This window comes from Cervus canadensis, chromosome 21, assembly GCF_019320065.1.
Source record: "Cervus canadensis isolate Bull #8, Minnesota chromosome 21, ASM1932006v1, whole genome shotgun sequence".
Classification (NCBI taxonomy): Eukaryota; Metazoa; Chordata; class Mammalia; order Artiodactyla; family Cervidae; genus Cervus; species Cervus canadensis.
Genome location: NC_057406.1, coordinates 44,789,365 through 44,804,473, shown reverse-complemented (window position 1 = coordinate 44,804,473; position 15,109 = coordinate 44,789,365). Strand labels below are relative to the sequence as shown.

At 37.8% G+C, this 15,109-nt stretch overlaps 1 protein-coding gene across 4 annotated transcripts in view; it reads left to right on the top strand.

Moving 5' to 3' along the window:
- The window catches only part of CDK17 (cyclin dependent kinase 17), a 101,585-nt gene that overhangs the window by 46,932 nt on the left and 39,544 nt on the right, over positions 1–15,109 (top strand). For 3 of the 4 annotated variants that reach the window (XM_043440485.1, XM_043440484.1, XM_043440483.1), the window contains exon 2: positions 14,410–14,556. In XM_043440485.1, coding sequence (XP_043296420.1) covers positions 14,439–14,556 — 118 coding nt within the window. In that variant the 5' untranslated portion in view covers positions 14,410–14,438. Of the gene's footprint in view, positions 1–14,409; positions 14,557–15,109 lie in introns of those variants that run through there. The other variant, XM_043440486.1, reaches the window with a different exon arrangement.

The following is a 15,109-nucleotide window of genomic DNA, read 5'->3' as shown; positions in this document are numbered from 1 at the left end:
TTGATATTTCTCCCAGCAATCTTGCTTCCAGCTTGGGCAAGAATTCTTCCAGCCCAGCGTTTCTCATGATGTATTCTGCATATAAGTTAAATAAGCAGGGTGACAATATACAGCCTTGATCAAGTACTCCTTTTCCTATTTGGAACCCATCTATTGTTCCATGTCCAATTCTAGCTGTTGCTTCCTGACCCGCATACAGTTTTCTCACGAGGCAGGTCAGGTGGTCTGGCATTCCCATCTCTTTCAGAATTTTCCACAGTTTATTGTGATCCACACAGTCAAAGTTTTTGGCATAGTCAATAAAGCAGAAGTAGATGTTTTTCTGGAACTCTCTTGCTTTTTTGATGATCCAGCAGATGTTGGCAATTTGATCTCTGGTTCCTCTGCCTTTTCAAAAACCAGCTTGAACATCTGGAAGTTCACGGTTCATGTATTGCTGAAGCCTGGCTTGGGGAATTTTGAGCATTACTTCACTAGCGTGTGAGATGAGTGCAATTGTGTGGTAGTTTGAGCATTTTTGGGGATTGGAATGAAAACTGACCTTTTCCAGCCCTGTGGCCACTGCTGAGTTTTCCAAATTTGCTGGCATATCGAGTGCAGCACTTTCACAGCATCATCTTTCAGGATTTGAAATGGCTCAACTGGAATTCCATCACCTCCACTAGCTTTGTTCATAGTGATACTTTCTAAGGCCCACTTGACTTCACATTCCAGGATGTCTGGCTCTAGGTGAGTGATCACACCATCGTGATTATCTGGGTTGTGAAGATCTTTTTTGTACAGTTCTTCTGTGTATTCTTGCCACCTCTTCTTAATATCTTCTGCTTCTGTTAGGTCCATACCATTTCTGTCCTTTATCAAACCCATCTTTGCATGAAATGTTCCCTTAGTATCTCTAATTTTCTTGAAGAGATCTCTAGTCTTTCCCATTCTGTAGTTTTCCTGTATTTCTTTGCACTGACACTGAAGAAGGCTTTTTGTCTCTCCTGGCTATTCTTTGGAACTCTGCGTTCAAATGGGAATATCTTTCATTTTCTCCTTTGCTTTTTGCTTCTCTTCTTTTCACAGCTATTTGTAAGGCCTCCTCAGACAACCATTTTGCCTTTTTGCATTTCTTTTCCATGGGGATGGTCTTGAGTCCTGTGTCCTATACAATGTCGTAGTTTTTACTTAATATATTTTCAGCCTCTCTTGTTACGTGAAGATGTTATGATTGTTATGTCTTAATCTTTTATCATAGTGTCTCTTTGTGTCTTGTGACCTTTATTTCACTATTTTGTTCTATTTTTCTGACAAATTCAGCCGTTTCAGCTCTCTTTTGATTACTGTTTTCATGGAATATCTTTTTTCTATCCTTTCACTTTCAATCTTAGTATCTAAAATAACCCTCTTATAAATAGCACATAGATCGACCATATTTTTAAAATCCGTTCTGCCAACCTCTGCCTTTCCATTGAAGAGTTAGTCTATTTACATTTAATGTGGCTTCCCTTGTAGCTCAGCTGGTGAAGAATCCACCTGCAATGCAGGAGACCCTGGTTCGTTTTGTGGGTCAGGAAGATTCACTGGAGAAGGGATAGGCTACCCACTCCAGTATTGGGCTTCCCTCGGAGCTCAGTCAGTAAAGAATCTGCCTGCAGTATAGGAGACCTGGATTTGATCCCTGGGTTGGGAAGATCCCCTGGAGAAGGAAATGGCAGCCCACTCCAGTATTCTTGCCTAGAGAATCTCGTGGACAGAGGAGCCTGGCGGGCTACAAGAGTTGTATACGACTTAGAGACTAAACCGCCACAGATAAGGATTACTGATAAGGATTTCTTCTGCTTAGCTGTTTTTGTTCTATACATCTTTGTCTCTTGTTCCTTCATTCCTCTGTTATTGCCCTGTTTTACACGTCCTTGATTTTTTTGTAGTTGATTTTTTTTACTCTTTTCCTTTCTTCCTTTCCTGTAATATTTTTTTAAATTGATTTTTTAGTGTTCGCTTGTGCAGGGTCTTCTCTGCTGTGCGCGGGCCCCCCTCTGGTTGCAGCGCACAGGTCTCTCAGGCTGGCTCCTCTTGTTGCAGAGCGTGCAGGCTTCAGTAGTTGTGCGTGGGCTTAGCTGCTCCGCAGCACGTGAGATCCTCTGCAACAGGGATTGGATCAGTGTCCCCTGCATTTCTAGGCAGATTCCTAACCACTGGGCCGCCAGGGAAGCCCTCTGTAATGTTTTTAAGTCAATTTCTTAATGGTTACTTGGAAATTAGAATTAACTTCTAATAACCTAGCTTGAGTAATACCAACTTAACCTTAATGATATATAAACACTCTGATATGTAGAAATATATATTTGTATATATAAATAGTATATTAACTTCCCTGTCTATATAATTATTGTCACATACTTACCTCTACTGGTATTTTTTAGTTTTTATGGCTTTGAGTTACCATTGAATGTCCTTTCATTTCAACCTACAGCTCTCCCATTAGCATTTCTCATAGGGCAGATCTACTAATAATGAACCTCTTCAGCTTTTATATGAAATGTCTACTGATCTTTCATTCTTGAAGTTTGCAAAATTAGAATTCTTGGTTGACAGATTGGTTTTTTTTTCTTTTTAGACTTTAAATACGTTATTCTCAGTGCCACCTGATCTTCATGTATTTTCTGATGCGACATCAGTTAATCTTAGTGAGGGTTCCTTTGTCAAGTTGCTTCTCTCTAGGTGCTTTCAAAATTTTTTTTGAGTTTTGACACTGTGAATATAATGTGTCTCAGCGTGGATCTTGTTGAGTTTATCCTTCTTGGAGTTTGTTGAGATTCTTGGATGTATATGTTCATGTTTTTCCTCAGACTAGGGAACTTTCGGTCTTTATTTCTTCACTTTTTTTTTTTAAACCCTCTTTTTCTCTTCTCTCCTGTGACTGGTTTTGTGGCTCCACTTGATGACGTTCTGTAGGTCCCTTGGGCTCTATTAATTTCTCTTTTTTCTTTCTGTTCCTCAGACTAGTAATTTTCACTTTCTTTCAAGTTCACTGACCTTTTCTTCTGTCTACTTAAGTCTCTTGTGGATTTTTCAGTTACTGTGCTCTCAGCTCTAGAATTTACATCGTGCCTGCTAAGTCGCTTCAGTCGTGTCCAACTCTTTGTGACCCCATGGACTGTAGTCCACCAGGCTTCTCTGCTGATGGGATTCTCCAGGCAAGAATACTGGAGTGGGTTGCCATGCCCTTCTCCAGGGGATCTTCCTGACCCAGGGATCGAACCCACGTCCCTTAAGTCTCCTGCATTGGCAGGCAGGTTCTTTACCACTAATGCCACCTGGGAAGCCCAGAATTTTATCATTGGGTCCTTTATAATATCTGTCTCTTTATTAATGCTCTCTTTCCATACATTGTTTTCTTGGTTTCCTTTAGTTCTTTGTTCTCAGCTTCCTTTAACTAGGAGTCTATTTAGGGCAGTTTACTTAATATCTTTGGCTATTACAAATTCTGGTCTTCCTCAAGGTTTCTGTGAAATGCTTTTTTTTCTTATAAATGGGCCATGCTTCTTGTTTGTGTGCTGTGTTATTTTTGCTGAGATCTGGACATTGTACTATAATGTGGTAACTTTAAACCAGATACTTCCACACCATGGCTGTGGGTATTTCTTGGCTGTTGAGGTCTGCTCCCATCCACTTGTGACTTTGCCAAATGATTTTTGCAAATGTGTATTCCTGTGTGTGGTCACTAAAGTTTCTATTCATTATCTTTACAGTCAGGTAGTGACCTGATGAAGATCTTCTTTAATAATTGGCCCAAGCAGCAACAAAAACCGTTGCTGTCTCTTTAACCCTCCCAGTAGATGCTGGTGCAGGCACACCTGGCAGCCCAGAAGGGCCTTAAGGAAGGCGGGTGCCGACATCTGTGTCCGTCTCCACGGGCTTGGCCAGGCTGACCGGAGTCTGCAGCCCCCGTTTTTTGTGTCAGAGCTCCCCACTGTGTCCCTGGCACCAGCCGGCTGCGCTCGGAGTGCAGGTCACATTGCAGCCATCTCTCTTGTTGGAACCAGGCTGGAGTGAGCACATGTGGTTCTCCTGTCAGAGTCAGCAGCCTCTCCCTTGAGCAGGCACTGCCCTGGCTGTTACATGGGCTCAGTCAGGTGACAGAGTTCCGAGATAGTTGACGCTGGTCCTTTTTTCACTTTGCTGGTTGTTTTTGGTTTGGGGGGGTGGTGGGAGCAACCCCAAGAGCTTCCTACAATGATATTTTGCATCTGAAGTGTCACAGTGTTATATTGTCCTTCTCATGTGTGTCTGTGAATAGACAAATGTCTTCGGTACTTGTCTTTTTTTTTTTTTTCCTGGTTTCTGTGTTTGACTGCTCATACTTTCAAATGAAAAGAATCGGTCTCAGATTTGAACACATAAAGGATTAAGATATTTAAGTAGTGGAAAAAGCCCACAAGCATTATTTTGGTGCTCTGTCAATCTTTTGTACAAAACTTTGTGTTTTATACAAATAAGAAATTTTTGTATCTAGTGAAAAAACTTCATTTTTAGTTATTCCTCTAAGTATAGCTAGATCAAGAGTCTTAGAAAGTGGTAGATATTTATTGTGATTTAATTATTGAGGAAAAGCTATTAGAAAATTTGCTTACAATCCACTCAGTGAATTTATTTCATTTACATGTTTAATATAAAACCATAGTGACTGAAGAAAATGTTATAAAGAAGTAAATATAGCTCTCTTCGAGAAGTCGTATTTTCTACTAGGTATTTTGGAAACATTGACAACAGCAGGGCTAAGTGAAAAAGTATTAGTTTCACTTCAATTTTGCATTAAAATTTTTTCTAAACAAATTTTATTTTTTGGCCTCACTGTGTGCCATATAGGATCTTAGTTCCCTGACCAGGGATCAAACCATGCCCCCTGCATTGGAAGCAGAGTCGCAGCCACTGGACTACCACAGAAGTCCCTCAGTCTTGGATCTTAATCCAAACTTTAAAATGCTTAATTTGTTTTGCATGTAAATTTAGCTTCTTTACCTAAAGGAAAGTCATAGCATTTTTAAAACAATTTTTAGCTTTTTCTTTGACTTTTAACTACAGTTATATTAATAAGTTGTTTTAAGATATTTCAAAGATATAAGCAGAGAATTGTCACTCAGATCTTTTAATTAGGAAAAGTTTGGTTTAAAAGATAAATTTGAGTACAAAATTTTTTTTATTGGAAGTACCAAAAGGGCCACAAAATGACAGCATTTTTACAGGTAAATACTCATAGTGAAGGACCTGGTTGTGAGTCTTCATAGCTTTATACAGCTGTTGGCTTAAAAACAGTAGCAACAGTAAAAAAATAAAGAAGTGGTTTCCCATTCCTATGGCAAAACTCAGTTGGTATTCCAGAATGGTTATTTGTATATTCTGTAAGTAAATGGAATATGGGCATACCTCAGAGATACTGTAGATTTGGTTCCATTCACTGCATTAAAGTGAGCCACATAGATTCCCGCCCCCCCAATGTATATAAAACTTACGTTTACCCTATACTGTAGTCTAGTAAGTGTGCAATAGCATTATGTCTAAAAAACCAGTATGTACACCATAATTTAAAAGTACTGCTTAAAAATGCTGACTATCACCTGAGCCTTCAGTGAATTGTAATCTTTTTGCTGGATGATGTCTGTTGATTGATCAGGGTGGTGGTTCCTAAAGGTTGGGGTGGCTGTGGCAGTTTTTTACTGTAACAACTGATGTATCAATTGATTCTTCCTTTCATGACTGATTTCTCCATAGAATACAATGCTGTTTGATAGCATTATTCCCACAGTAGAACTTCTTTCAAGATTGAACTCAGTCCTCTCAGACTCTTCTGCTGTTTTATCAACTAAGTTTATGTGGTATTCAAAATCATTTGTTGTTATTTCAGCTATCTTCATAGCATCTCCGCCAGGAGATTTCTCTCAAGAAACCACTTTCTTTGTTCATCTTTAAGAAGCAGCTCCTCATCTGTTGAATCTTTTTATCATGAGAGTGCAGCAGTTCAGTCATACCTTCAGATTCCATTTTAATCCTACTTCTCTGCTATTTCTATCAGATCTGCAATTTCTTCCTCCGCTGAAGTCTTCGACCTCCTCAGAGTCATCCATGAGGATTGGAATCAACTTCTGCCAGACCTCCTGTTAATATCTTGACTTCTTCCCATGAATCACGAATGTTTTTAATGATATCTGGAATGATGAATCCTTTCCTGAAGGTTTTAAAATTATTTTGTCCAGATCCCATCAGAGGAATCACTGTGTATAGCAGCTGTAGCTATATTAAATATATTTAAGACATGAAAATCAAAATTATTCCTCGATCCGTGGGCTGCAGAGTGGACGTTGTGTTAGTAGTCATGAAACATTCATCTCATTGTACATCTCCATTAGAGCTCTTGGGTGCCCAGATGCATTGTCAGTGAGTAGTAATATTTTGAAAGGAATGTTTTTCTAAGCAATAGGTCTCAACAGTAGGCTTAAAATACTCAGTAAACCTGTTGTAAACAGATGTCCTGTCATCCAGACTTTGTTGTTCCTTTTACAGGGCACATGCAGAGTAGATTTGCATAATTCTTAAGGTCTGTAGGATTTTGGGACTGGTAAATGAATATTGATTTCAACTTAAAGTCACCAGCTGTACTAGCCCCTAACAAGAGAGTCAGCCTGTTCTTGGAAACTTTGAGGCCAGGCATTGATTTCTCCTCCAGTGAAAGTCCTAGATGGCATCTTCTTCCAGTAGAAGGCTTTTCTGTCTACACTGAAAATCTGTTGTGTAGTGTAGCCACCTTCATTAATTATCTTAGCTAGATATTCTAAATAACTTGCTACAACTTCTACAACAACACTTGCTTACCTTCTTTCGCCTTTATAGAATTAGAGAGAGTTAGGGCCTTGCTGTGATTTAGGCTTTAGCTTAAGGGAGTGTAGCTGGCTTGATCTTCCATCCAGCCTACTAAAATTTTCCCCGTATCAGAAGTAAGGCTGTTTTGGTTTCTTTTCTTTTTTTCTTCCTGCTGTGTGTGTTCACTGAAGTATAGTTGGTTTACAGTGCTTCAGGTGTACAGCGAGGGGGTTTCAGTTATACACATAGTATTTTTGAGATTATTTTTCATTATAGGTTATTATAAGACATTGACTATAGTTCCCTGTGCTGTACAGTAAACCTTTGTTGCTTGTTGCATATTTATTTTTTTTAAATTAGAAATCTAGCATTCCATTCATACTAAGTCAAACAAGAAATCAAAATGCCATAAATTTTTCAGTTAGGCAAAAATTCATACGTTTTCTAAGATATATATTACACATACTAAACAGTTACAATAGTACATCAAAATTCACTGATCACAGGTCACTACAACAAAGACAATAACAATGAAAAGGTTTGAAATATTGTGAGAATTACCAAAATGGGACACAGAGACACAGAGTGAGCAAATTCTATTGGAAAATGGTACCAGTAGATTCGCAGGGTTGTTGCAAGCCTTCCGTGAATGTAAGAAACACACACACACACATATTATCTGTTGTGCAGTAAAACAGTGCAGTGAAAGAAGGGGTGCCTATGATTACATTTTCAGGATTTAAAAGAAAAAACAACCTGAAGAATTGTCTCAACTGTACAGCAGCCAGTCCCAGACCAAGTTTAGACTTTGGTGACAAAGTAAGCTGACACATCACATATTTATAAGCACTTGCAGTTGGGAACTGATTTTTCAACATTTTCAGCTGTATTTGTGTGTATTTGGGGGAGGAAGGGAAAGAGGCACGCTTTACATGAAGTCATTCGGAGTATCATTTATTGCCCTTTTACCTTAAAATTTTTTTAATTAATTGATTTTTTAATTAAAGGATAATTGCTTTATAGAATTTCGTTGTTTTCTGTCAAACCTCAACGTGAATCAGTCATAGGTATACATATGTCCCCTCCTTCTTGAACCTCCCTCCCATCTCCCTCCCCACCCACCCCTCCCTCTAGGCTGATACAGAGCCCCTGTTTGAGTTCCCTGAGACATACAGCAAATTCCCATTGACTGTCTTTTACACATGATGATGTAAGTTTCCATGGTATTTTCTCCATGCATCTCACGCTCTCCTCCGCCCTCCCCATGTCCATAAGTCTGTTCTGTATCTGTTTCTCCACTGCTGCCCTGCAAGTAAATTCTTTGGTACCATCTTTCTAGATTCTGTATTTACGCATTCGTGTGTTATTTCTCTTTCTCTCTCTGACTCACTTCACTCCGTACAATAGGCTCTAGGCTCATCCCCCTCGTGAGAGCTGACTCAGATGTGCTCCTCTTTATGGCTGAGTGGTGCTCCATTGTGCACATGCGCCACACTTTCTTCACCCATTTGTCTGTCAGTGGACATCTAGTTTGCTTCCATGTCCGAGCTGTTGTGGATAGCACTGCAGTGAACATTGGGGTACATGTGTCTTTTTAAGATTTGGTTTCCTCAGGGTGTATGCCTAGAAGTGGGATTGCTGGGTCATACGGTGGTTTTATTCCTAGTTTTTTAAGGAATCTCCATACCATCTTCCATAGTGGTTGTATCAGTTTGCATTCCCACCAACAGTGCAAGAGGGTTCCCTTTTCTTCACCCCTCTCCAACATTTATTGTTTGTAGACTTTTTGATAATGGCCTTTCTGACCGGTGTGAGGTGTTACCTCATTGTAGTTTTGATTTGCATCTCTCTAATAATGAGCAATATTGAGCATCTTTTCATGTGTTTGTTCTCTTCTTTGGAGAAATGTCTGTTTAGGTCTTTTTCCCACTTTCTGATTGGGTTGTCTGTTTTTCTGGTATTCAGTTGTATGAGTTGCTTGTGTATTTTGGAAATTAATCCTTTGTCCATTGTTTCATTTGCTATTATTTTCTCCCATTCTGAGGGTTGTCTTTTCACCTTGCTTATAGTTTCCTTTGCTGTGCTAAAGTTTTTAAGTTAATCAGGTCCCAGTTGTTTGAGTTCAGTCACTCAGTTGTGTCCAATTCTTTGTGACCCTGTGGACTGCAGCACTCAGGCTTCCCTATCCCTGTCCACTTGTTTACTTACCTTTAAAATTTTGATCTAGGTATGGCAAAAAAACTGGAGATCTTTTTGACAGCTAGAAAGGCATAGAAGTTGTTTTGTATTTTACATGCACACATATATTTGAATGGAATATATATGTACTTATGTATTTGTATATATGTGGTAAGTACTGTGAGTAAAAAAAGAAAGGAATAGAGGGGGTCAGGAAGGAGCCATCTGAAGAGTAATAGTAATACTTAGGCTGAAATTTGAGCATTTATAGTTGTTCTCTTGATGTGTAAGTCTTAAAAATATTAAAACCAAACAGTTGCAGAGTTTTTATTTAGGGTTTATTTTAAATCACAGCACATTTACTTCTAAGGTAAAAATAGTTTTTTCAGTGGCATGAATTAAATATAAAACTAAATATTTAAGCATTCACTCTAAATCACATTGTTACCATATCTCAATCTTCATAAAGTGATGGTATAACGATCCTCACAATTCCAAATAAAAGTTTTTGCTAAAACAGAAAAAATATTTTATCCCACCTCTTGAGGGTTTTGGTTTTAGGAAATCAGTAATTTAGCACTGCTTTATTATAATATAGTAGCTAATGTAAATAGTAATGTTTACTTCACAAAAGGTGTTTTATTATAGCATTGTATGTATTTTTGTCCTCAGGCTAACGGGAAAAAAAGGTTGATATGCACAACTCAACTTAAAGATAATTAGAAATGTTGGTAAATCTTAAATTTGGGAGTATTTTTTCTTTAATAATGATCTAGGCAGTGTTGATGAAATTCTTTAACATTCATGTTTACTGATCATTGTGACTTAATGAAAAGGTTACAGTCACTGCATGGAAGATATGACCTTTGGGGGCTGTGATGTGTTTTATTATGAAGTGTCGTTTCTCTTACTAATATGAATTAGAAATGTCTTTCTTATTCCTGACAGATTAGAAAATACATATAATTTTATGGAATAGAATTTTCTCCACTCTTGATGGAAATGCCTACTATTCTGAGTTATAAACACATAGAGTTTCTCTTACTATTTTGTTCAAAAAGCATTGTATGAAGAAAAAGTTAAGGCTTATGTGATTTTCCTCCATCCCCCTTTTTTGTACCCACTTAAAACCACCAAAATTTACTTGGAGCTCTATATTGGCAGTATCCCAACAGAAATACAGTACAAGCACCATACTGGATTTTTAAAGTATTTTGCAGGCATATTTAGTTAGTAAAATTAGTTTTTTATATACATTCTATTTAACTATATCTAGAATTTTAAAAAATCATTATGCATATAACGATTTTTTTTTACATCTTTTAAACTACCAAGTCTTTAAAATCCAGTGTGTATTTTTAACTTATAGTACAAGGGAGTTTGGATTGTCTACTTTTCAAATGGTCAGAATGGATTGTTTCTGTGTTATGTGAATTAATTCCATAATAACACATCTGTTATAGTTTTTTTTTAAAATCTTTATTGTCATCTAAAATAAGAGGCAGTTATATGGTCAGCAAACTTTCAGAAATGGTGTGCAAGATTCTCAAGTGGTGATGTTTGTATAATTAGACATTAGTAACCATGTGACTATGTTTGAGAAAATTGGAGCCAAAAAGTTGGTAATTGTGAGCGAGTAGCTCTTAGGGCTTTTTGTTTGGATACCCAGATTTCTTGAAGGAGTATATGTTGAGGGTTCCTAGGATACTCTCATGCTTGATAATTTGCAAAAGGACGTAGAAATTTTTAAAAAGCTGTTAAGTGTATGATTATGTTTTATTAGAGGGAAAAAATATTTAAGATTAAAGTCAGCAGAGGGGAAAGGGTGTGTAGGGCAGAGTCCAAGAGAAACGAGGTGTAAATTTCAGCTATTCTCTCCTAGTGGGGTTGCATGACAGTGCTTCATTCTTCCAGTTGTCTTGTATGACAACATGGCAGAGTGATGCTAACCAGGGAAGCTTACCTGAATCTTGGTGTGCAGAGGGTTTTTTTAGGGGTCAGTTACATAAGCATGGAAGTACCTACATGACTGTCTTTAGACACTCAGTCTCCAGCTTCCCTTATTATTTCTCTCCCCAGAGGTCAAACTGATAGGCATACAAAGATAGGGATTTACCATAATTTACATTGTTAATACAAATTATTGGGTGTGGCCCAAGATTTCAGGTATACAAAGAAATTTATCAGTCAGGATATTGCAGGAGTCAGAGGTTATCTTCCAGGAGCTAGTCTTAAATGCTCCCTCTATGGAATGTGCCAGAGTTTGACCCCCAAAGCTTGCAGAATTAGCCCATTACTGCATGGGGTGATTCTGGAGCTTTACAAAGGAAGGGTGTGTGTCTAGTATAAATTCCTAAAGAAATTTAAGGGTAGATGAGATTGGCAGTAGCTCAATTCACCTTAAATACTATCGTTTTTTAAACAAATAGCATGGATTACTGACTCTCAGGGTAGAGCTAAATAGACTGACTCTGAAAAGTAAAGAATCTAACGTTTAGGACAGCCCTGTAGTTACTGATTTCTTAATTGGAATCAATCTTCGAGTTTACTGACTGCCTCCTATAAATTCACCTTGTTTGTTAAAATATATATTATCTCCATCTAATCCACAGCTGAATTTCCATTTCTGTCTGTGATGAGAAGAATTAGTATCAAACCAAAGCTCTGTATCAAGGGCTTCCCTCTTAGCTCAGTTGGCAAAGAATCTGCCTGCAATGTAGGAGACCCTGGTTCAATCCCTGGGTTGGGAGGATTCCCTGGAGAAGGAAATGGCAACCCACTCAAGTATTCTTGCCTAGAGAATCCCATTGACAGAAGAGCCTGGCAGGCTTCAGTTCATAGGGTCGCAGGAGTCGGACAGGAGTTAGCAACTACATCACCACCAAGGCTCCTTACTAGACTAGGGAGAAAGTATAGTTTGAAGGCATTGTAGAGCTTCTGAGTCCGTCAGGACTTCAGGAGTAAAGATTCAAGAGAGAAGAGAGAGAGAGATACTCTGTGCTGGGTTACCTCTTGAAATATTTTCCATCTCTTAAGCTCTTTGGGCTAAGATAAAATTGAGCAGTGTATGAGAGGTGAGCAAAATATAACTTGAGGGAGTTGAGTGGAGCTTTCAGTAGATTTTGTTGTTGTTATTTTTGTCCTAGGTTTGCAGCTGGCATTGTTTGAAAGGCCACACGGTAGGAGTGGAAACAAACAGAAGTAGGCCAGTTTTTACTGTATCTGAAACTCAGTCTCAAACCAGCTGTGTTTCTAGTTGGACTGGGGTGGTCTGCTCTTACTCTGGAAGAAAGAAAGTGAAGTCGCTTAGTCGTGTCCGACTCTTTTGCCACCCCATAGACTGTAGCCTACCAGGCTCCTCCATCCATGGGATTTTCCAGGCAAGAATACTGGAGTGGGTTGCCATTTCCTTCTCCAGAGGATCTTCCCCACCCAGGGATCGAACCCGGGTCTCCCACATTGTAGGCAGGTGCTTTACCATCTGAGCCACCAGGGAAGTCTGGAAGAGCAGTTGGAAAAAAATTAAATCCTTTCTGGAAGAAGAAAACATCATCCAGAGCTTCTACATTTTTTCCTAAGTATTTTCATGTAGTCATTCACATACAATGTGTAGTATTCAGTAAAAGAAATTACTATGCATGCAATAGGACCAACAGACGAAAACCAGCAGTAGAAACAGGTTATACAGATTATTCATAGGTTATGTAATTCCGGAGCTATAGACAAGATCTTTAAAATACTGTAACTAACCTAGTCATGAAAATAGACAGCATGGTGAAGAAGTTCACTGAAGAACTTTAATCTATAGAAAGGAATCAGTTAAGAGTAAAGAACTGAAAATAGAGCAACTGAAATTAAAAACCCAATAGATCAGTTTAACTGTAGTTTAGACACAGCTGAAAAGAGGATCAGTCAATTGGAAGATAGTAGAAAATATTCAGCAACAGTAATGTATCTTTAAGAATGTAAAACAGAATTGGTACAACATAATATTACTTACACATTTGTATTTGATAGCCTCCCCCGAGCCTTTGAGCAGACAAAAATTATTCATTATAAATACCTTATGTAGCTTGTTTAGCACACTTAGCTACTTGGAGTAAAGCCCTGGAATGAAAAAGTAAGCAAAATACTTACCAATTCAAAATAGATACCCAGAGCTAGATGGTTAAACAGGTATTTTAACATATTTGTGTTAGAAGATTCTTTTAGTTGGGCTAATGGTTTTAATATACTTGGTAATCTGGTAAACTGGTTTAGTTGCTAAGTCTTCTGGCCCCCTTCAGACCCTATGGACTGTAGCCTGCCAGGCTCTGTCCATGGGATTCTCCAGGCAAGAATACTGGAGTGTGTTGCCATTTCCTTCTCCAACAATTAAGACTATAAATTAGAAAAGAAGTTATGGGTAAATAATTGAGGACTTGATTTTGGCAACCAGTACCTTGTTTAATCATATCTAAGACTCCACTATGAACTGTACCATTGGTATATGTACTACTAAGAAAAGAGAAAGCTGTCAATTGTAATTGACATCCCATTAATTGTGATACATCATGATTTCAGAGATGTTAAAATGTGGGGGAGAAGGTAAATGGTAATCTTAGTTTTAAATCTCAGTTATGTCATTGTTTGCATTCAGTCAAGGAACTTCTTTCAGCCTGTTTGCTTATTTGTGAAATTGGGATAGTATAGTCTACTCTTTAGAATTAGGAAGACTAAATGAATTAAAAGATACAAATAGTCTTACGGAGTAGGCATTTTGAAACCTGTTAATTAGACTTTCATTTTTTTCTTTCTAAAATTTGGCATTGTTATGATAATAGGAAGAGACTCCTGGCAACTGATGCGATGTGGTAGGGGAACAGAACCCCAATATATTGGCTAAATAAGAACTTAAAAAAGAAAATTTCTGCTGGCGCTGTTTAATAAATTGTCAGACTTCATTCTTTATTCTCCCCCTGCTTCATTGCTTTCACCTGTCTTATCTCCTCAGTTGTATCTAAAGATATCACTGATTCCAATACGATGATTGATATTTATAATGATGGAACTGACACATCAAAATAATATATTTTCACTAAAGTGACTTTTAGAGAGTTCATTTTAGGAAAATTTCTAGTCCTTCTAAGTTTAATTGTGATGGTTAAAATCTCAATGTTTAGTTTTGTAGAATTCTTGCTCTTCTGATGATGCTATATACACATGGCATTAATCAAAATGAATGGATCTTTTTAAGGAAGAGGCTAGATTTTGTGATGTTTCATGGACATGAGAATTCTTACTTTATACTTATTTTGAAGATTCCCAGTAAACCCAGAAAAACATTGTTCTTGAGCAGTAAGATATTCATAGCTTTACTCTTGTGTTCATTCTGTTCTCTTCTTTCAGGATTTTTCAAGTCACATTCAGTTGATAGGATGAAAAAATTTAAGAGAAGGCTATCCCTCACGCTTCGAGGAAGCCAGACTATTGATGAATCATTGTCTGAATTGGCTGAGCAAATGACTATTGAAGAAAACAGCAGCAAAGATAATGGTAAATATTTGGGTGAGTGGGGTGGGAAGAAGAGATGCTTCTCCCTTGAATTGCTTTATAAATCCAGTGTACCTTTACTTTCCTGGTTAGTTCCTAGTAGCTTCCTTTTGTTTGTTTATTTGCCTCCTTCCCTAGTTCAATAACTTTTGCTTGCTTACTGGAATGTCCCATTCTTACTTAAACAGTGTACTCTACCTGGTCTCTAATACTGATGAATTTTATATCCTATTTATCTTTCCATTTTTCAGTGGTTCTTGAATAACAATACTTTGTATAGTAATGTCCTAGTTAAGTACCTACTTTTAAATTAACAGTTAAATATTTTTGTTATTCTTATAACTAAAGTTAATACAGCTTAGAAATGCATAGTAAGTTTGTGAAATTCCAGGGAATTCCCTGGCTGTCCAGTGGTTGAGACTTAGCATTTTCACTGCCAAGGTCTCAGGTTCTGTCAGGGAACTAAGATCCCACATGCTGCATGGTGCGTCCAGAAAAAAAAGTTTGTGAAATTTCTGTTTGATCACAGATTTATAACATTATGTATGCATATTGA